Genomic DNA, 23644 nt, shown 5'->3' with positions numbered 1-23644 from the left:
GGCTAATTATCTGAGGTCAGTTTCATTTAAGTATATTGCTGACCAGATTTTTTGACTGTTGGAAACTTCTACACATTTTCTGAATGTTTCTCAATCGAGATATGGGTCGGTAGTTCATGTAACATAAAAGGCAGGTCACAGAAGCAAAGTTTTTAACAAACGAAATGGAATATTGCTCGTCATTAAAACACGAAATCTAACACCAAAGAGACACTTCCTTCCATTTTTGCAATTGAAGATGGTTGTTCTGACGAAGTCGAGGTTTGAACCTTTTTACACTTGTGATAAGAACTAAAGGGCATAACAGTGAATAAAGTGGGATAAATATCAAGCAAAAGGGTGAATGCAGTTTCCTTATGACCTTTTTTCTACGAAGAAAATTTATTTCGAGAGCATTAGTTCTAACAGAAACAATGAAGTATTTCTATCATGATGTCAATATTAACAAAAAATTTATTATAACAATGCAATTATCTGGCAGTATCAATGAAATTAAGGCACCTATTATGAACTGTGAATGGCTAGAAAAATTGGGGAATTTCAGCTTTGTGTCTACAAAAAGCGATTCGGCGTTTATAAAATTGATTTTCTTTTTTTTTTACATTGCTTTCTTTGTTTTGACTGCATTGTGAGGCAAAACCAGACCTACAAGAATCTTTTGGGTTTCAGCTATAAATAGAGCTTAAGGAGACCTTTCTTTTGATGTCTCACTCCATGGATTTGGAGGAAATTTTTTGGAAAATTCGAAAAAAATAAATTTGTAATTTTTTTTAGATAAATCGATAGGCCTGTTCATTGTGAACTCGTGTCAGTAACCACAACCTGTTTCGAGACTTTAATCCGAAAATATCTGCTTCCGAAAAAAAAAAATTATTTCGTTTGCAAATAATTCAGCAACCAATGTAAGTAGTTTTCTAATGGGAATACCGCAACTTGCAACTCATAATAGGGTCTTAATTAAATTTGTGGATGTACAGTGATGGAAAACTTAATAGCACTCTTATATACCTAACTATATATCAATTTTCATACATATGTATGTATATTTGTTAAGAAACTAATGGGGTTTTCGTTTGTTAAATATCTATTTTGATCTATAAATTGATTTTTTTCGTTACGAAACGAATACGTTTTCAGATTGATTTTTATTTGCTAAAGTATTGGTGTGTATTTGCGTCTGTGAACCAGAGCAGCGATCAACAGTAGTTGTCAAATATTGATTTTTTTTTATCCGAAGATGAGCTGGACGAATAAATTAATTCACTCAAAATTACTTTCATTTGAATTCAAAACTAATTTAATACTTTTTTGAAACCGAAACAAATTATTATCAAACAAAAACTTTTCAAACTGATTGCTGTCAATAATGATGCATTTTAGTGTTAGTAAAAGAGGGGTAAATCTGCCGAAAAATCCAGATCTGGAAAACTGATCTAAGATCAAAAAATAAATAAATTTGTATGGTCAAACGAAGGCAAAAATTGAAAAAAATCAATTTTTTGACAGATCTAAATCAAAAAATAAATTGATTTTTGTACCAAACGAAAACCCCATAAAACTGAAAAAAAAAAAAAAAAAATACATCGCATTCGTTTGTAACATTTTCCAGTAAATTACGGTACCTTTTGTATCGTCAAAATGAATTTGGAGGTTGAAACCCCGCCTGAAATTTTTTGTTTTAAAGAAAAAAAAATATATATATATACAACATCAATTTGCGACTGAAATTCCTGAGCTTTAGAACTTATTTTAAACGGAAAATGTGATTAATTTCGCTATGTGAATGTAGAATTATTACAATTTTCAAAAACCTTTCACAAATATTGTGAGATAAGAATTTATTTTACAAAAGGAGAATGGGCATATTGGACGTTTGGCGGCCAGTAATGAAATTGAAATCAAATGAAAGAACTATAACGTAGGAAAAAATTTTACTATGGTTGTTTCGTTGTATTGCATTTGGAATGGAAGATATGGCAGTATTAGTGTTGTTAATGCATCGAGCAATATGCGAAGGGCAAATTAAATTACTATTTTAATTAAATTATGAAATATGATTTTATGTCATTGTTTCTATAATTTAAAACCTCAATCTTGAATATCCGACCAATGGAACTCGAAATATAAGCTTTTTAAGCCAACCACTTTAGGATTTTGTTTTTGAGTTTTCAAAAGGAAAAAACAAACCAAAAATTGAAAAAAAAGTCTTAAAATAGACTCCAAATTGATGTTTTAAAAAGCCAATATTTTGGGTTCTATTGGTTGGATATCCAAGATAAAGGTCTTCAGGCTCAGGGAAAATGACAGATTATCATATCTTGCACTTAAAATACACGTTCAATTTTAAACATTGAGATAATTTGCATTAACTTTTAAATGCTAAAATGCATTTTATCCGTTTGTGAAGAACGTTAGAAGGATAAAACTTCTGCACAATGTCTATAAAACTTAACTACATCAAAAAATAACAAAATCGTTCTTGGCCGCGGAACGTCCAAGTTTCATACAAAATTGCCCATTATCCTTTACAAACTTATTAAAAAAAAGTACAACTGCAAATTTGTGCATGTAAATTTTATTTTGAGTCAAGTCGCTCTTTTTACTGCCAATATACACATGTATGTTTATTGTGTCACAAATTATCGCAAAAGAGAAGAACCGAGATAATTATGAAGGTCCGAAAGAGCATTTTCGTCGGTCTATATTCTATTTTTGGACCATTTATAACGTAAAAAATCGATTCCTCGACTATGAAAAATTAATTTTTAAAATTTTAAATATTTTGACAGAAAAATGTTGCAATCTTGAAAAAGTCATACAAAGTTGATTGGTATAATGTGAAGAAGTACATTTACATGATTTCCCAGTCAACATGAGGATTTGGCTGTACTGTTCCATTTCTGAGGCCAACTGAATGCTGGTGTTTTTGCATTTGTTTGTAACAGGAGTGTTTAGGCCTATCTTTCTTCTTACTTCGTATTGGAGTGTTATATGATCTGTCCTTTGAACATGGCAATACCATGTTAGTCGGTCATGTTCTTTTTTTTTTGAGAGGAAGTATATTTACATGAAGGCTTCCTCGAATTTCGTACTTCTAATTCGATCTAGCTTTGTACCCCTGCTGTCATATGTGTTTGAAATATGTTCCCCGAAAAACATATTAAATAATACAAAAAATGGTTAGTATATTAGTATCAATCGGATTCTGTTTTATAGAAGAAAACCAAACAATTAAAGTTTGATAGATTTTCTAAGTGGTCTAGCAATATTACATAATGAACAATAAAAAGCTTTCGTTTTTGTATGGCCAGAGAAAGAGACTATTTTGCTGTTCGTATTTTGCATTATTAAAAATAATGTAATAAAAATAATTTCGAATATTTACAAAGATTGAACCCAGGGGCTTTACATTCAAGTTCAACTAGAATTTGTTCTTCAAAAAACAGGTGAGCTGTTAACTGCAACTACACTGTCTTCATCTTCTTATAAACTAACTATTCATTATTTGGATTGTTCCATGATTTATTTACGAATTAAGGTTTTTAGAATCATGAAAAAGAAGAAACACTAACACAAAACAACTACTTGTCTAGAGAAATATAAATAAAAACAATAACAAAATTTAAGTTTATACAAAAACAAAAAAAATGACTCATTTTCACTTACCTGACTGGAATCATCACCAAAAACATTATCGAAAAAATATTGTTTAGGTGGTTCGTTTGTTGCATTTGGCTTAATTACAGTTATTGATCGATTGATTTTATCAACTTTAACAACATTCAATGCACTATTTTGGATTTCCATTTTGTCCATGGGACGAGAACGAACCACCACTCGAACATTTTCGATTTCTTCCAGATCAACTGGATGTTGTTCGTACTGTATAAATTAATAAGAAATTTTTTTGTTGGAATAGACAGATAGATTGAATTTATTTAATTTATAATACTTACCGGCATTTTAAATTAATTTTGCTTTTGAAGATTTTTAATAACAAAATTATTGATTTAATGATATAAAATTAATTTTTACTTGCGCTCTGCTTTTGTTTTGCAAATGCGCTGAATTAGAAATGTCATTGTTGACATTTGGATTGTGACAGCTGTTTGGTTCGAAATTCGAAATTGAGTTGCCACTTTTGTTTCTATTCAAAGGTTGCCATTCTTTGATGATTTGGTGTAGTACTAATACAATTGTACATTTAGTACTATTTATGGTCATATTTGAAATTAAAAGGTTTTTACAGGAGATAAAATCATCAAAAACCTTGTTTTATCAGTGTTATAGGATTATTTAAGTGGACAGGAAAATGTCAAGATTCTTTTCTTTTTATCACTCTTCGAAGAAATATATAAAAAGGAGTAATGCATTCGAATTTAGCGATAATTCGATTTTAAGAAAAAATAAAACATAGGTACATCTCTCTTCCAAATTAAAAAAGTGCTAGCATTTTTAAATCGACTTAGTTATAGCTTATAGGTGAACTGGCGTTCAAGTCAATCCTAAGTTTAGAAGTTAGATGAATGTTATTTTTTTTAATCGAGTTTTGATAAATTCGGGTCTATTACTAGGAGGAAACATGAACAAGCGATTGAAGTTGTATTTCTGACTCACAAAAATTCACTTAGTAGGTTCACAGTAGGGATGTTGCGGATGTGGATTTGTTCACATCCGCGGATGCAGATGCGGATTTTTTAAGTTAACATCTGCAGATGCGGATGCGGGTGTTTAAGATTTTATATAAAAAATTAATATAAATGACTTAAAAAAATGATACAGCTATAAAAAACAATTTTATTATTTGTGTTTAGTGAGAGAAAGTAAAGAGAGGCGCATTAGACTTAATAAAAAAAGTAATACCGCCACCTTCTCTGCATCAAGTCGGTTACACAGAGGTTGGTCAATTAAGCCCGCGCTTCTAAATAATTGCTCCCTAGGAAAACTGCCTTGTGGAGTGGGTACACTGAGGGAAAAGCCACAATAAAACAACGTGAAATCAATGAAAACCACATTGATTTAACTATTATTCGGAATGATGTCATATGTGATATTTTTTTTAATGAGAAAATCGGATTTTTCAGTTCTAATTATAAAGCTTCCTATGGGAGGCAACGTTCTGCCGTGTCACTACAAAAATGCCTCGTTGGTTTGTGAGAACCTTTATCCCCAAAACGCTGCTGATGCCATAATTAATTTTTGGGATTATGGTTTTAGCTATCTTCTGCTTATATTCAATTGAGTTTATTAAAACCGCAGACTTTCGGCGCACAATAAAAATCAACTCGTGAGAAGCCGACATAAAAATGCTCACACACAAGAAAATAACACGGTAGCGGTATGAATAATGGTTAAAAAAAAAGGATAGCAATACCGCTTGCGGTATACCGTTACATGATTACGTACCGAGTCCTTGTACCGCTATTGTATACCTTAAGGCCCGGTGCACACATGAATTTTTTTTAATCCACATGCATGGTACACAAGTGAGTGGACGGTGCCTCAATCTCCTGATAAAGGCTTGACCACACCGGGAAGATATGCAGTAGCGGTAAGGGTAATTATATGAAAAAGTTGCACTCCTGTTTTATTCATACAATTACCCGTACCGCTACCTCATACCTTTCCGATGTGGGCATTCGCCACGCCTTAAATCCAACCACATGTGCGGTAGCACAGAGGTGTTTTTTAAACTTGCGTCACCGCACGGGTGGTAACTTTTATCAGTAGATTGACGCAGTGTCACCTCAATTATATAATCAAATAGCTGTGCAGCTCCTAAAAGAGATGCCCTGATTTTTCTCATTATCACCTTATTTTTATAATATGGAATAAGAGGTATAGAATATTTAGTGCTCACCACAGAATAGATTGAAATCTGACAGAACGTACATATAGGCCACTTGCCTTCCAAAACGTGCACGTATTGCCACAGGATGACCGAATGCTCAAATTTCATAATAAAGCCATCCCATAGCAATATAAATCCCCAAAACCAAGATTCTTTAACGATTTTAGTCTCTAAAATTTTGTTATTGCATTTTTTAAAAATTAAAACAATAATGAACATATTTAATCTTCATTAATGTCATTTGTTACCAAGGGCATCTGCCATGCTTAGCGTATGCATGACTTAGATTGCGTATCAAAATTATGCCAAATGCTTGGGTGTTAAGTTCAATACCCCAATGCTTATCTTGTTTTGTATTTTTGTTTTTTGACAAAAATGGTCTCATTTTTTTAAACATAAACAAATAGTAATATTCCACCAAAGTTTTGAAAAAAAAACTGTTATAAATTATGCTCAAGAAACGGACATCACCAAACAAACAACATTTAACTAATTCATCTAGACAATTTGTACCCTAGATGTGAAGTGGGTTAAAAAATTCCAACAGTCAAGTGTTTTTAGGTTTTTCTCATTGATAAATTTTATCTTAAATGAAAGTGAAACTTTGATTTAATTATAATCAAACTGAAATGGGATTCCACTTAACCATGATTACAGAAAATAGCTCAGAAATTATAACAACTTTATAATACTGATAAAACAATTATAGTTATAAAAATAGCACTCTATGGTGCATCTTTTAATGAACATAATCATGACAACAATTAGAAAAAACAAACTAATTTATATAATAAAAAAATATGTTTTAGTGAACTTTAAAGATCCCGAAGGTTGTCGTCTAGTCTATGTTATTTGAATAACTGATAACTTCAAGCTCGAAACAATTCCTAGCACGCTTCAAGCAAGTGCTGATAAGAGAACTTTTAATAGAGGTGTAGTACCTACATACGCGCTTGTTCTACATTATAGGGTTAATCATTTTTATAATCAATTTATTACACACTCATAACAATCATGCAACTTAAAAATAGATTCAAGCGAGAATTCGTTATCCATTCATGTGTGACAATACGCAAAAATGACGTTAAGTCATTTTTATTTTATTTATTTATTATCTTATAATTTAAAGTGTCACGTAATTACAAATACATTGTTATCTTTAAAAATTATGATAATCACGTAATTTTTTTTTAAATTTACACGTAGAGAAAAACGAAATAAAAACACCTATCAGAATAAAGTACCTACATTTTTATATTTCCAATTAGTTTAAAAGGCATTTTTTGTCATATAAAGCTTCGGTAGGGTTTCTACCCATCTGAGAAGATTGTGGTCATGACTTATTTATAAAAAGCAGACCTCTTTTCACTCCTATAGAAATATTCATATAAAAACCAGCAGCTGGTATTCGTTCCTAAAAGTGTCCAAGGAAGTACAATGTAGTACTCCGGTAAGTATCCTCATCAAGAAACGAAAAAGGTATTAGCTTCTTTAAGAGTACGATATACGAGGGAGGAGGAAAATAAAATAAAATTAAGTTCCCATAAAAATACTCTTGATATAACTTTAAAAACATTTAAATTCGATAAAATTGTTTACACACTTTAAAAACTTGATACAAGCTATTAAAGAAGCGTTGACTTCTATAAAAAAAAAACTTTATAGAAGCCTTATAGAAATGAGCTGTAAATTTTGTTTTGTTTTATTGAATATACTTTGTTTTTTTGGACTTAGTACCCATCCTAAAAATAATTCGAAGTGGTATTACAAAACTTGTGGAAAGAACTGTCATCTTTCTTTTCTCTGAGTGTAGAACATTAAACCATTGTTATTATTTTGATCTAATTCAAAGATTTTTACAATCATGCACAACGCAGCTGAATTGAACCTTTGCAAATAAAAGAGGTATATACATAGGTGCCCTGAGTGTTTGGGATTTACCAAAGATTTGGGCGTAATACCCCTCTTCCTCGACTCAGACGAAGAATTCTAATTTTGTAGACTGTTCGCCATTCCCAGCATTCATTTCTCTCAAATAAATACGGCTCTATCAAACGCTCCGCTGTCAAATTTCTGTTACAAGTTACAAGGCGGCTGATGGTAAACAAAGAGACGCAGGGATAACTTTACTTCTAGGCCAGTCATTATGTCAGAAAAAACGGCTTAGAAATGCAAAATGACCGAGAAAGCTAAATTTTGGATATGTTGTAGAGGATGCTTGAAAAAGCTTAACTTGAAGTTTTCGACCAAGATTTCCTATGAGCTTTTTCCGCCATTTTGAAAAAAGGATAAAATTTTTTTTTGACAATAACTCGGCTATCTGACAAGATGCGAAAATTTTACAAGGAGCTTTTGTGTAGCTTTTAACGAGTTCTACAATTCATGTAAACACATTTTTTGTGTATCATAAACCGTTTTCGAGATATCGATTAAAAAAGTCAAAAATTTAGGACATGCAATTTGTTTTTTGACATAATCTATTTTTGGGTGATGAATATCGAAAAAATTATTAGAATAAAATTTGTAGACCACATTTAGACCTACAATGTCGTATTTTTATATTTTTTTTTTGGACAAAAATTACGACTTCCAGCCGGCCGCAAAGTCGTTTAGTCCGCGCCCACCGCCAAGCAAGCCGCCCGTTCGGTTGTAAAAAAAAAAAATCATTCATGTTTTTTTTAATGTTTATATTATTATATCAGTAACACATACATACAAATGTATGTACTTATTTAATAAATAATGAGAAGAAGATGGTAATGGTTTTTTTGTAACCCCAATTTTATTAACCCAAATTTTGTAAATACAGTATACCGGCTTTTTGTGTTGATTGTGCATTTTGTAATTTGCTTCAATATCTATATTATTTAGTTCATCAAAATTGCAATTAGATCAGTGCCAATAATTTTTAAAAATAAAAAAAATTATTAGCAGCATATAGGTGGTTGGAAAATTAAGGATAAATGGTATATGAAAGGGGAAAAATAAATTTCCCACAAACTAATTGGTGGAAAAGGGTTAATGGGCGAGTGGGGTTGGTGTCAAAAATCGTGGTTTTTTACGTTCGGGGTGAGTACAGTAGTGAACTCACTTTGGGTTAATAATCCAAAAACCCTAATAATGTCAGAAGAGCATGTGTTGATTTTAGTACTAGATCTACTAATAATCTACTCATGAGTGGTCTACCACCTCGAAAGTAGAAATTTCGTGAGTAGAAATATAGTACAATAACTACACATTCCTATCTTCTCGAGTAGGAGATCATGTGTTAATAATTGTAGTAATTGATTACTGTACCAGAATTTGGACCACACGCATGGTTTAAAAATAAAGTAGTAGTTTTTTAACGATAATCATTTTTACTACCATCGCGCGTTTTACTACCATTAACGTTAACTACAAAAATAACTTGTTTAACTGATAAAAAAATAAAATGTTTACTGTTTATTGTAATAGTAAACAAGATTTCAAATTGAAAAACAGTGAATAAACAATTTTTTGAAAAAAAAAAAAATATAATAAGTTTACTACAAATCAAATGATAATTGTAGTAAACAAATGTTGTTTGAAGCTTATCTATTGCCTCGTGCTGTTGCAATATTATTCAAAAAAACAGGCGCTAACAAACTTAAAGGTGTATACAAATTTTGCGATTATTGAATAAGACGTGTCATTAAAATGTTATTTTTATAAGAGATTGTCATTTAAATATTCAACAATCATAATATGAACTTTTTTCAATCAAAGGTTAAACAATATTGACTGACAGCACCTCTCACATCGAACATTTAAATATAGACGTATTTATAAGCTTTACATGAAGTTATAAACTTATTTATAGGTAAATAAACTTTTGATAAGAAATATTGACAAAATAACCTTTAAGATTTATTTACGATTATAAGGGCTAAACGGTTTATAAAAATAACAAGCTTTTAATTCAGCATAAACAATTAATTTTGCTGACATGTACTTTTTTTGAGTCAAAGTTATATACCAATTAGGAAAAATAAGGGGGTTAACATTTCGAAAAATCTTTAACTTGACCTATAGATAAATATTTGAGGGGAAATAACATTCGACAAATTTTTAATGTTCTTGATGATGATCTTTTGACTTATACATGATCTGAAGACTTGCAATAAAAATTCTTTGATAGGAATTCTTTTTTTTAAGATGCCGAAAAATCGATTTCAAGACTATTGAGAAAGCTATACCCCTCCCCCAAATAATGGAAAGAAAAATGATATTTAATAGTTTGAACTTTTTACTTCAGAGCTAAAAACTGTCCTATGTTTAAGTCGCTTGTATCTCTGACAGATCTATGATCGACTTATGGAAAAATTCCATAATTCGATCTCAAAAATTATGGTTAAAAATGACTTTTGAACAGGGGAACGTAAAACATGAAATAAAATACAACTAAACAAATTTATAGGTGAGAAGTGAGAATTAATCACACAAAGAGATAACTTGTATGTTTAATATTATTTAGCATTGAATTTTGTTCAAAAACAAATGTTTCATATAAATATTGTTTTTATTTCATTAATTTTTGTTTTATATTTGCAATAATCTCTATTTTGTCTTTTGTTATTTATGAATGACACTAGACAACCCGTGATAGCGTTGCTTTGGTAATTTTTTTTATTAACACTTAAATTGTATAAATAATTACTCCAAATCACTATTTTAAAAACAACGAGTGGAATAAAATGTATGTCAGTTCAAAATTCGTTAAGATAGCAGAGATCATTTAGAGTCTGGTTTCATAAGTAAATGATTCTTATGATTTATGGAATAAAAATTAAAAAAAATAACTTTCATCTTATTGAGATTTCAGATGTTCTTCTATTTTTATTACTATCTAATAAAATTTGCATGACAAGGGGTTTTATATTGTTATTTATTTCCTAGTAAAGGAGGGTGTGTTGAATAACACAAATAACTGTAATTTTTTGTAGATAATTAAATTTCTTATCGATAAGCATGCTTTTTAAAATTTTTAAACTTAAAATATTGTAAAAAACTTAAGAAAACCTATTCAAAAAAGAGAAAAAAATGACATTTTTGATGTTTTTACTAAATGGTCAATTTGTATCCTTTGAACATTTATAGATTTTGAACATGTAAAGGGGAAAAGAAGCTAGCTACTTTATCTTTCAACATAATAGTCACAAAAATTAAATGCGGCTAAAATTGGATAAAATATGGACTTTCAAAAGCTACTGTTTTTGGTCTTTTTGAGCCATTTTTCTTTAACACATTTTACAAGTTAGGAGTTTTTTTTCTGTTCAGATTGATCGTTTATTATTCAATATATTCGAGATTATTATTCAAGATATAGGTAAGATTTTCGAGTTTTCTGGGCTCAAATCTATATATGAAAAGTATAACGGCACTTGGTGTCCAAATTTTTTTATTTTTTTTTTTTTGTGGACTAGTGTATATTCAATGTTACTAGACTTCAACCTAGTTATATAGTTATAAAACTTATGTATTTAATTTTAATATCGACTTTAGTTGTGTTACGGGTGTGACATCTAAAGGTAAGAGATTTTCGAATAGGAAATCGAGGGCAAAAATGTTGCAAAATATTACATTAATTAACTCATAATTATGAGTGGATTACTGATTATATTTTTCGAATGGTTTTTTATGCCCTGAGCTCGAGTCCGAAGTCAGAAAAATTCTATCACATCAGGTTTTTGAGATATTACCAAAACATCACAAAAATAGTGTTTTGTACGTTTAAAATTCAACATCTCAAAAACTTTGCACGTTAGAGCTATTCTAATGCTATATTCAAATTAAGAAGGTCAAAGGCTATTAGAAAAATATACATAATTTGGTTTCTATGTAAAATTATGTGTCGCCAATATTACTGTCATTTACGGAAAAATCAATCTTAAAAATATGTTTTTCGACTTTTCAATATTTTCTAAAACAAAAGTACAGTTTTTCCACACAATCTTAAATAAAAGGTTTTAATCTAAATATGTAACTGCATTCCAAACTTTTCAAAAATCAAAAATTTTTTTCGGTAACTTTTTGATTGAAAAATAGGCTATTTTTTCAAATTAAATTCGTCAAAAATCCAAAAATTAACTTTTTGCTCAAAAAACATTTTAAATAGATAGAAAACATAAAGTAATTTTTAACCAAGTTTTGTTAAAATCCAAAAATTTTTGTAAATGATAAAATTAAAAAATCGTATTTTGGAATTTTTTTCAATATTTTTGAGGTTATATAAAAAAAACGGTTTGAGTAAAAGTTGTAGACATTTTTAATATCTACAACTTTTGCATTTAACTTTTTTCGATAGGAAATCTACTTTTGACAGAAATCGTAAAACACAAGATTTTTGACACCCACCCCCTTTCCCCCATTTTGTTTGTGGGCAATTTATTTTTCCCCTTTCATATAACATTTATCCTAAATTTTCACATTACCCTATGCTTCTAATAATATTTTTATTTTCAAAAATTATTGGCACTGCTCGATAAGTTTGACGTTTTTTTCAGGTAAATTTGTTTAAAGCTTGCAAAAATACACCTAACAATTGAAAAAATCAAAATCAGAAGAAATGTATGGCTTTAAATTTATATTTTATTTAGATATTTTAACTTTAAAAGGGATTTCAGTATTGATTGATTCTTTTTTTATTTTACAAATTTTTAATATGTATGGACTTTGTGGATTTTACCAGAAGTTTAGATTAAAAGCACGTCTAGTCTCAAAAAGAATTTATAAGCTAAGAATCCAAGCGGAGAATTAAACTTAGATAATTCGTCACAGCAATTAGAACAAAAACTGATAGCACAAAAATAATTTTAGAGTACACAAAGTGAAAGGTGGGGGTAAAAAAGGTAGGTACCTAGTACCCATTTGACTTTTTTATAATTATCTATTTTAAATCAACTGACCTTATACGTGACATATCATTAAATAGCATTTTATTGCTTCAATATCAAAGTAAACAATAATGAAAATGTGATAACTTTTGTGAACCATTATTTAACAATATAATTTTTTTCAAAAACATCATGACAATTATTGTTTATATTTTTATGTCATTCAAACGACTTTTTAGCTTACAAAATTTTGCATACCTTCATAATAGAGTGCAATTAGGTATGCTATGTCAAGATTGTCAGGCTGTTTTTGTTTTTATAACTTGCTAAAATGGATTAGGTCTTCCAAAGTAATCTGCTATTTAGGTACTCTGACGGCAGTGGGCAAATATGAACCTTTACAAAAGTTGTTATAAAACTTCGTGAAAGCGGCCAAAAGGGCCTTGTCAAATCTACAAGAACCCTAAATCATGCTTTTGGATATTATTCAAAAATTTATTTCCCATATCGAAAGCTTAAATAAACAAAAACTGTATGCTTATACCAACAAAAGCTATATGCTTAAGTATTCAGATCAAAAAGACCATTGATCTTTAAATTATTTAAATTCTTTGCCTCTTGTCATAACTATATTGTAATAATTATTTATTATTCTCAAGTACCTACACGGACCTTGTACAATGTACGTACAACCTTTAAAATAAAAAAAGGACAAGCAAAATTTGTATGCATCAAAGCATGTTAGTTTATTAATCACAGCTTCATTCAATCTCGGATGTAAAGACTAAAGAGTATAACATGCAAGTCCCTCACTGCAGTACCTACCTCTCCCGCAAAATAACATACAATTTCATAAAACAATTAAGTGTAACTAGCAGCGTTAAGAGGTAAGAAAAACACGTTTAGGCAGTTAAACAAGATCCACATGCACCTCTTAGCCATACACAACATGTGCGCAAGTTGAGCATACAATATGTTTAGTGTTGCATACATCAAAAATTATTCTTATAGGTTGTCATGGCATTGCCACTTGGAACTGCAGAGGTTTCTCTTTACGAGAGTGACGAGTGTAGAAAGTGTTAGACGTAATCTTTATATGCCTACGACAACGAGTCGGTCTGTTTTCGAACTTGATAAAAGGTAGAAGTTGTTTTTATTTAAAAATTCCAAAAGGGCTCATGAATAATTTATTAATGCATACCTACGTTTTCTTATAAACTTGCATTTGTCTATACACAACATTGTAGCCTAAACATACATAATTATTAATGCTCTCAACTTGTTGACACTAAATTGAGATATTGTTTTTTGGTTTTCGTTTAAAAAAAAAATTGTTTTTAGAGAGATGCTCAATTAACATCAAGGCAGCGTGAAATGCTGTGGTGACACCACCGTGCAATGCTCTCTATTTAATTTCTTGTTTGGCCCAACCCATTTTTGGGACATACATAAGCTTAAACAGCAGCTTATACCAAGAACCACTTCTAAAGTATTTTGGTCATTCAAATAAATGGTGTTCAAAATAATTTTTTTGTTATCTCACGTGCAAAAAAAAAGTGTAGATAACGGTTTATTTTCAATAATTGTAATTTTTTTTAACTACAGTAACTGAATTACCATGGTAGTAACATAGTTTCTAGTTGTCAATGATCAGCATTCGATAATTTTTTGAGAAATAATTCAGAAACTACTCAATCTAAATACTAATGTGCTGTTTGTGGTGTACCAATAACAGGTTCTAAAAATATAGTACAAAGTCTGGTACAAACGTCAATATAAATCACAGTCTGAAATAGCAGAAGTCCCAATAAAGTACAACCTGGGACCTGTTTCAGAGTTTAATACCTCACCTAAATCTGCTTCATCAACTACACAGATCAGATAGCTCAAAAATTAATAGGTGAGTCCGATTGAACATCGGGAAATACTTTTTATGGTCTAAATAGTGCAAATGTTCAAAAAATTGTCCAAAAGGACACAGCTGTGAAATAGGCCCCTTAAATAGCAGACATCAATGTTCTACCTGCTTTTAAGGCTATTGTCTTCTTTGAAAGTCCGTCAAACATTTGGTACTAAAATTTAGTTCTTCAATTGAATTTTCGTCATAAGCAAGTGCGAAACATAATTTTATGGTTTCGAACAACAAACACCGTAAACGCTTTACACTTTGGAAGGTCATAAAACTTAGTAACGCCATAATAATTCAAGAGACTTATTGGAAATGTTAGATCAAAAAGCGTAGAGCGCATTATTGTTCAGTGTATTTTATAAAGTTTGAACAAAGCGCTCGACGCTTTTTGATCTAACCATTTCCAATAAGTCACTTAAATTATTTTATAGTTTTTAGTGCGTGATAAAAGCGTATTATTAGTTTTTTAAACTATATACTTTATTTTTTACTTTCTAGTCTTTGTCTTGGGTTGTATTAGCTCCCAAAGCCCTTCCCCAGGGCCCGGACCACTAAAATATTGTGTTGTCATTTTAACAATTTTTAATAGTTTTGGGACACCCTGTACAGCGTACAGTCTACATTCGTCATCTAGGTTACTTTTACAATATACAAACGTAAGTATATCAGAAGGTATTTAATTTTCCTGCCAGACACTTTGCGTGGGATTATAGTTTGGTTGCATAGCCAAGCCACATTTAGTTCACAATTGAAAAATTTATCTGTATTGGGAGGAAATGCCTCAAAGTCAGACTGTCCCATGCCTATACATCTACCATTACCACGCTGCTGGATCAATTTGAAAATAATTTTAGCCACAAAACGAACGTTGGTGTCCCAATCTCCTTATGTGTATAGTAGAAATGGTGTGGAATACTTGATTTCATTCCCTCTCATCATGAGCTAGAGGAGCACTAGATCTAAAGGAATTTGCAAAGTAGTAAAGTAGCACCCACAAAGTAAAACCGGCTAAGAAAATCTATATAGAGACATTCGCTTGCAGACAAGTATCCTGGCGTAGGTAGTTTTCAAATGCCAGTCGAGAAAGGCAAGAACTATAACAAATGATGTTGGCTATGGCCGTGGAGTTAACGGATTAAGACTAATGATTTACGTCATTTATACATATATATATTTTTTTTCGATCCTGCACTAAAAACAAATTGTGAATAATAAGGATTTCTTAATCGTTGATCGTTTATTTTTCTCTCCTGGTGAGAAGACATTTCAACTCATTGCTTGTCTAGTAATTTCGATTAATTTTCTTCATTTTTATAAATACTCGAATGTAGTTACATATGTATTTATATCGTTGAAAATTTTATGGATGGAAATTACTGATTTTTGGACTTCTTAACTTGAAACGAATGAATAGAGGTTGCTGTTAGGTACTTTAAAGACAAAAGATAACTATCTGCCATAAATCGCTTTAAAAAAGGTTAAATTTCTCGATGAAGAATTTCAAAATGTTTTAAATGTCAAATTCTTTTCAACTTATCTCAGTTCATACCTTCATAGGACAACTCATCTTGGGCAGCCCATCATGAGAAAAGTCAATAAAACGTTTGATTGGAACATAAGCTGTGTTTTTTTTGGCATTGCTATCAGTATCCGTTACAGTTACAAAAAGAACACCCAGCTGCCAATAAGAATAGAAGCTACACCAAGCTGCGTATAGAATTTTGACGTAGTTTGTAAGTTTAAGTTTACCTCTTGGTGCCTGCATATAAAAACAGCTTATAGTCATTTTGAGTTCATATTATTTGAATGTTCTTCTTTTGGGAAGATAGACTTTAAGGTGGTTATTGTATTTTATTAATTAAAATGTTCCCTGTGATTAATTGTTACATGATGGGCTGTCCATGAAGACTTGTCCTTTAAATATTTCAGTTGAAATCTTAACTCTAAAGCTTAAGGCAATGTTTAACCCATACAAGAGGTAACTTTTATTTTTACAATTTATGTATATTAGGAATGTTTTTGCAAAAACATTAAAGCTACATGCAAAAGGAAAAAATTAGAGTTGCCTTCCAAAAATACAAATCCTCCCAAAGAAGGGCGCCAAACTGTCATGAATGAAACGTCCTTGTGGGTCTTATAAAAATGTGAAGTATGCATGTCGTGAGCCTCTACCATTGTAAGAGATTGCCGATGAAAGTACAATATAAATTAGAGCTGAGGCTGAAATAGCGATAGCTGCTCTCAATTACTCTGCTCTTCCACTGAGCAGAGAAGAGTTGTGATTGCTCTTCAATATCGCTGCTCACTGCCAAGACCCCAATACAGAAGTCCAATACAATCCAATTTGATGTGTTCTTTTTTATTTTTTATACAATGATGAACATGACGCGCTCAAGTCAACAGGAAGAACAGTAAAAATGTTGTACGCTCCTTAAAATTAAACTGCTTTTATAACTATAACTGCTCTCTGTTTCTTGTTCTCGGCTCTTTAATATTTCACTACCTTTTTGAGAGCATTTTGTTCTTAATATCTAACTATTTTATTTAGCACAGATGTAGAGAAAAGTTTTCTAGCATGATGACGAAACAATTTGAAATACCATTGTTTCAGTGCAGGCATTCAAGCATTCAAGGTAGAGATGGGTAGTTCCGGAGCCAAATAGTTCCTGGAACTAGTTCCTCACTCGGAACTAGTTCCACTCGCTCCACAAAATAAATTTAAACAGTTCCATCGTTCCGACACAGCCACACACAAAAGAAAGAAAGAAGAAGAGGAACAAGAAACAAAACGAAAGCAAACATGTCTCTGTCTCTGTTTAAAATACACAATACACACATGGATGCGAACGAGCTGAGCGCCAAAAATTCACAAACCAAAACCACAACTACAATCTTATGAATCATGCTCACGGACATGGAACTACATTAATAGTTCCAGTTCCATGTCTTCAATCAGGAAAAAATATTCAATTTCATACTATTTCTTTTTCTGATGCATTTTCCTGAAAAAAAACTCAAATTCTTGATAGTTCCGCGGAACTAGTTCCAGGAACTAGTAGGTAGATTAAATTTGTGTCAACTGACATAAGTTTTTCTGGTCGCTTTAAATGGCCATCAGGAAAAAATATTCAATATCATACTATTTCTTTTTTTGATGCATTTTCCTGAAAAAACTCAAATTCTTGAACCGTTCCATGTTCGTTCCGGCTTTGGAACTGTTTTGCGCATCTCTAATTCAAGGAGTTGTTTCTTATTAAAAATATCGAAAATGGTCAGTTTCATTTTATTTATTTCGTATTGCATATTTTCAATCATATTTCAAATCAGAAAAAAATTAAAAAAAAATAACTTGCGGCGTTAACTGGTATTTAAAGAGTGATTGAGTGATTTTATATGCTGCTCACTGCTGTCGCTGCTCTTTAAAAAGCACACCCCTAATATAAATCGGATAAAGGAAAAACTCGCAGAGAAAATCGGGTAGACGGCCATAAATAGTTTTTTAACTTTTTTTCCAAAAAAGCAAGGAACAAAAGGTTGGTGCCCGAGAAAAATTCCTGGAATATTAGCTTCATTCAGTAAGCTGGTGTGAATTATAAAAAGTAGAAAAACACCATACAAGTAAAATAACTTTTGTATAGGTTTTGTCTGGAAGACTTAGCCCTAGTTTGTTCACAGTCGATTATCTTTTAATAAAGGATTATTCCATACAAAATTCCTTGATTAAAAGATAATCGAGTGTGAACAAACCGGGCCTTAGTAGCAATATTCTACTCCGCTTCGACCGGTCGACCTTTCCTTTCTGCAAAAATTAGTTTAATGACCGCATCGCTCTAAGGTTCACAGTAGTAGCCCCCGTAAGGCCCCTCACCACGTCAATGCTTACCTCCATGCGGGGGTTAAGTAAGTAAGATTAGTAAAAGCAATTAGCAAATTATAACCCTCACTCATTTAGATTTGGCGTTAAAAAACATTTTGCTAACTTTATATGAACTTAGCTAAACAGTTTAGCAAAATAAAAGAGCAACAAAAAGCTTATTGCCGTAACTAATTAATAATAACTAGAAATTCTCCAATCAATTGTAACTAAATAGAAAATTAGTTATGAAACAGCCCGAATCTCGGATCCTGGAAGCTAGGGAATCGCTTGATGAAGATTTGATAATCACCAAGGCACCAACGACGAGACGCATATTGAGAAAAATGAAATTGATAAAAAACAAATAAGAAATATTCCATCAATTTAATTAGTCGCAATTATAAATCTACAACAATTTTCGTCTGTCATCTTTGATGGATTGGGCGCCTTAATTATATCAAAGGGCAAATCAAAAGTATTATTATAAAAATTTCCGCGATAAAGAAGCTGTGTATTTTTATCAATTTTATTGTAATATGACTTGACTATCTTTCCCACAAGTTGTAAGCTAAATAAATTTCATTTGCTCTATATAAATATGCATATATTATTATGAAAGGTTAACAGCTTTTTCTAACTTAACAGAAAGTTAAGTTCCTGTTTAAAAATCGAGGTTAAATCCGAAAACAAATCCACCTTCAAGATTTATTTTAAATGAGTTTAGCTTTTCTAAAAATTTTCTCCCATCAACCAATCGACAGCGGGGCTTGTCTCTATTTAGCCTTCAATTAAAAGTCCATGTGCGTGAAGAAGTTCAAATGATAGTCGTTCTATACGAACATCGTTATCATCATTGATATTTCAAGGACATTCAAGCGACTTGACTTCATTCATTCAAGATGCAGATGTGATCGTTAGCACAACAAAAAAAACTAAATAAAATTCAATCAAAATCCAAAAAGATGATCAAAATTATATTCTGAAACTAAGAGCTTAAAATAGATAAGAAAATATATATTTAAATGCATTTTTCTGAGAAAAAAACAAAATTTTATTTTGTTCTCTTTAACGGTATATGGCACGTATTATATTGTTATTGAATCAATCTCTATAATGTCTCAAATATTGACATTATTACCTCGTAAAACTGTTGCATATTGCACTTAAAAATTCTTTCAATAGAGACACAGAAACAAATGTTTGATTTTATTTATAAACAAAAATAAAATAAAAAAAAAAAAAAACAATTATACTCTGTTCGAAGTGCGATTAGAAAAATACGGTCGATTAACTTGAGAAAATATTCCACTCTCTGATCAGATCAGCTTGCGCTGCGCCAGCGTGCGTACAACAAGTGCGTGCTATTTATAAAACGAGTACGAGTTCGAGTAGATGAGAACAAATGGCTCATAATAATGTATCTATATGAACCTCGTTCAAGAGGTGATTTTTTTTTTCTTTTATTGATAATGATAATAAAATGCAATGCAAACGCAGAGTCTATAAATTTAAAAAGAAAATCAAATTTAAACGCATTGTACACAATCGAAGCTATAATTACATCTTTATAGTTTGCAACTTTTAATGTTTGCCATTTGATGGTTTATTTTAATTATTTTGCTCCGCACAGATATTCTTTACGAGTACGGACGACGATTAGGCCAGGAACATTAAAGCAATGGTGACCAGGCTTGAAAGTTAAGAGTTATATAGCGATCAAATACATCAAAAGTACTAAATTTCATTATGTTGGGTATTCTTCCTTTAGCCGCACTACGCGAATATCGCAAATTTGCAAAATTTCAGTCAAACGACAAAAGTTAGAAAAAGGTGAAGGAATACCTACAAGAACTTAGTTTATAAGCATTATTAGCTCAAATTTATTTAGAAATTCAGGAAAGTTGTGGGCAATTCAAAATGATGCAGTTACACTTTTTTCGAAAAATATGTAATTCTACTGTAATTCTTGGGTTGGGGTCAAAATTATGCCGGGGTCAAAATTCTTTTGTCAAAATTCTGCTTTACAAAATTCTGCTTTCAAAATTCTGATTTTCAAAATTCTGTTTTCAAAATTCTGTTTTTAAAAATTCTGTTTTTCAAAATTCTGCTTTTCATAATTCTATTTTTCAAAATTCTGCAAAAAATTAAAAAAGGGTTTGGAAAATGTTAAAAAAAAAAAAACAGAATTGGCAGAATTTTTTGGTTAAGTATAATAATGGCAGAATTTTGAAAAGCTGAATTTTAAAAAGCAGAATTTTGAAGCCAGAATTTTGACCCGATCCCGTAATTCTTCTGTCATTTATTTAATTTCATTCAACAGTTTCGTTTAATGTCCCAATTTTTTACAAAAAAAAAAGTTAAAAGACAAGTTTTTGGTATTTTGTTCGTAACAACATATTTAAAGCAGTTTAAACACTGTTTAATGACCCTGTCAGGGTTCTGACCCGGCCAGGATTCTGACGAGTTTCATGAAACTGTTCTTTTTGTTCTACAATTTTTTTCGGATTGGGGACAAAATCCAGAAAGACCAAAATCCAGAAAACCCCAAATCCCGAAAACCCAAAATCCCGAAAACCCAAAATCCCGAAAACCCAGAATCCCGAAAACCCAAAATCCCGAATTGGATCCCGAAATTCCGAATAATTATATAAAATGAAAAATTTGCGCAAATTTTTCATTTTATATAATTTTTCGGGATTTCGGTTTCTAAAACAATCCTAAGTGTGAAATTAAGGTGTTATTACGTAAAAAACAATATAAGTTTATGATTCCGTTAATCTCTTTTTACATGATTTCAAGTTCTTATTGTGATTTCAGCAGTGTTTTGTAATGATTGAATTAAGTTGGAAAATCGTTGAACTTAAATCAAAAGAAATATGAGTTTTAATATTTAACTTATAATAATTGTATGTTTAAATAGTTTTTAATTGGTTTTAATTATTTTATGTTTCAGTTAAAATTTCAGTGAAACACAGTTTTGAAAAGTGTTTTATTTTTTCGGGATTTTGGCTTTTCTGGATTTTGGGTTTTCGGGATTTTGGTTTTTCGGGATTTTGGGTTTTCGGGATTCTGGGTTTTCGGGATTTTGGGTTTTGGGGATCTTGGGTTTTCGGGATTTTGGGTTTTTGGGATTTGGCGTTTTCGGGATTTAGGGTTTTCTAGATTTTGGTCTTTCTGGATTTTGGATTTCGGGATTCTGTCCGTCTCCCATTTTTTCTCATTAAAAAACTAAAGACACTTGTCGTAAAAAATTAATCATTTTTTTTTTGTTGTCTGCCAAAGTAAACGCAATAAGTTTACTTATTTCCTTCCTTGTAAATTTAATTTTGTTTTTCGATTTTCAAAATTTTTGGTGTTCAATTTCAGAGGGGCATGATATATTTGGGAAGTTTATGGTGGTACATACCACAAAAAAGGTTGGGAAACACTGCTTTACACGAAATGTTTAAATGAGCCAACTGATCGTTTAGAAGGACACCCTGTAGGTACACACAAAGAAATGTTTTTTTTTTTTTTAATATGGGTACAGTTTCAAGTAGGTAGTTTTTAAATTAAATTTTAAGCGTCAAAGCACGTATTTTCTTTTCTATCATGAATCGTGCAAGTCCTTTTTTCTTTTTTTGTACTGCCTACAAGAATCAATAAGAAAACCGAAAACTATTAAACTATTTGCTTAAAGAAATCAATAGCTTATTAACTTTCCTTGTGTTAAGAATTTAAACGGAAAATCCAAGACATTCATAAGTCATTTTATCCTTCTGAAATCAAACAAAAAAAAAGGACCAGTAAAATTACATGTGTGTCTTTCTTCAGTAGTTTACTGATTTTTTTTTTTTTTTTTCAATTACAGTGTCAGCGTACTGTGTGATATTGTGATAGAAGTACGGTTATTAATCACTGATTTAAAAATTTTTAAATGCTTCATGTTTGATTACAACAATTGACTTTGCAGCAAAGTAATTGTTGCCAATGCAAAGTTTAAAAGCTATTTATAGCCCATTAATCAATCAAACAAATTTTTGAGTCGTTTATTCTGAAAGTGACATGAATAAGTCAGATATTCATAGTAATCAAGTTTATGATAATAAAATTAAGCCTTTAGTTTAAATTTTATTTAAACGAATTTCAACCGAGATACACATAGCTATTGATTGCATTTTTTTCATAATCATATGCATTGTTGAAATGAAATTATGAACTTAATACTCTTTAGTAAAATAAATAAGCTTTGATAAAAAAGATCACAAACTTTTTCGTTCCTTTTGGTACCAACTTTTAACCCTTTGTATTTCAAGAACCTATATTTTAAAATTAATAACATGCATGCTTGAATAATTATAAAACAAGTATTTAAAAAAAAATCAATATACATTTTTTAGTTATTTATTTCGACATTTAGAAATCAAAATGTCAAGTACAAAAATGCGTAAATTCAAAAAACGAACAGTTAAATATTTACTTATACGTACTTTCCAAAAGTCCAGAAAGAAAACTTTTTAAGTTAAGAGAGAAAAAATATATTTTCTAAATTTCTTATTTTTGAAGGCATTGGTATACATTTTCAGGAAAACCAAACTTTCACAAAAAAAAATTGTCGATAAAATACTTGTAACGCAATTTTTGTGAAATATTTTGTAGTATTTCGATAAAAGCTTCGTATGTTTTTTTATTGAATCCTTTGGAACAGAAATGTCACATGGTATTATAAAGGGTTAAGAAGTAATGCCGCATTTTCAGTTGAATTGACCCTTTAGGTTTTTAAGACCGATAATTAAAATTCAAACACATACAAAACAATAAAGTCGTTTTGTTTTCAAATTGTATTAGTTTTTGTGCGAGTTCAAACCAATAAATTGAACTTTCTTTTTAATAGAAACCAATAAAAATGGCGGTATGGAAAATCAAACGATTTCTGTGAAAAGTTGTCTCATCTTTCGACTCAATAAAAGTAATACAAATTTAAATTAAACAAAATATAAAAAAGTGTTCTCATTGGGGGGTTACCCCATGTGTATGTATACCATTAACGATAACCATAAAATTTCCAATTTTATAGCAAATTTTTACATAAAATTTATTGAAATAATATGAAGTACATACATATCATCCATTTTCCGAATATACGAACATAAATATTAAGGTGTGTTTGCATGCAATATAAACTTTTTCTACAT

The 23644-nt window shown here is 30.6% G+C and overlaps 1 protein-coding gene across 1 annotated transcript in view; it reads right to left on the bottom strand.

Annotated features, from left to right (window-relative positions):
- The window catches only part of LOC129919753 (kinesin-like protein KIF3A), a 28020-nt gene extending 23841 nt beyond the window's left edge, over nucleotides 1–4179 (bottom strand). The window contains exons 1-2 of the mRNA XM_056000777.1: nucleotides 3957–4179; nucleotides 3667–3882 (exon numbers count right to left, since the gene is read on the bottom strand). Coding sequence (XP_055856752.1) covers nucleotides 3667–3882; nucleotides 3957–3962 — 222 coding nt within the window. The 5' untranslated portion in view covers nucleotides 3963–4179. The remainder of the gene's footprint in view (nucleotides 1–3666; nucleotides 3883–3956) is intronic.
- Nucleotides 4180–23644: the final 19465 nt, after the last annotated feature.

Source organism: Episyrphus balteatus, chromosome 4 (assembly GCF_945859705.1).
Source record: "Episyrphus balteatus chromosome 4, idEpiBalt1.1, whole genome shotgun sequence".
NCBI lineage: Eukaryota > Metazoa > Arthropoda > Insecta > Diptera > Syrphidae > Episyrphus > Episyrphus balteatus.
The sequence above is the reverse complement of the archived record's forward strand: the minus strand, read 5'-3'. Positions and strand labels throughout refer to the sequence as shown.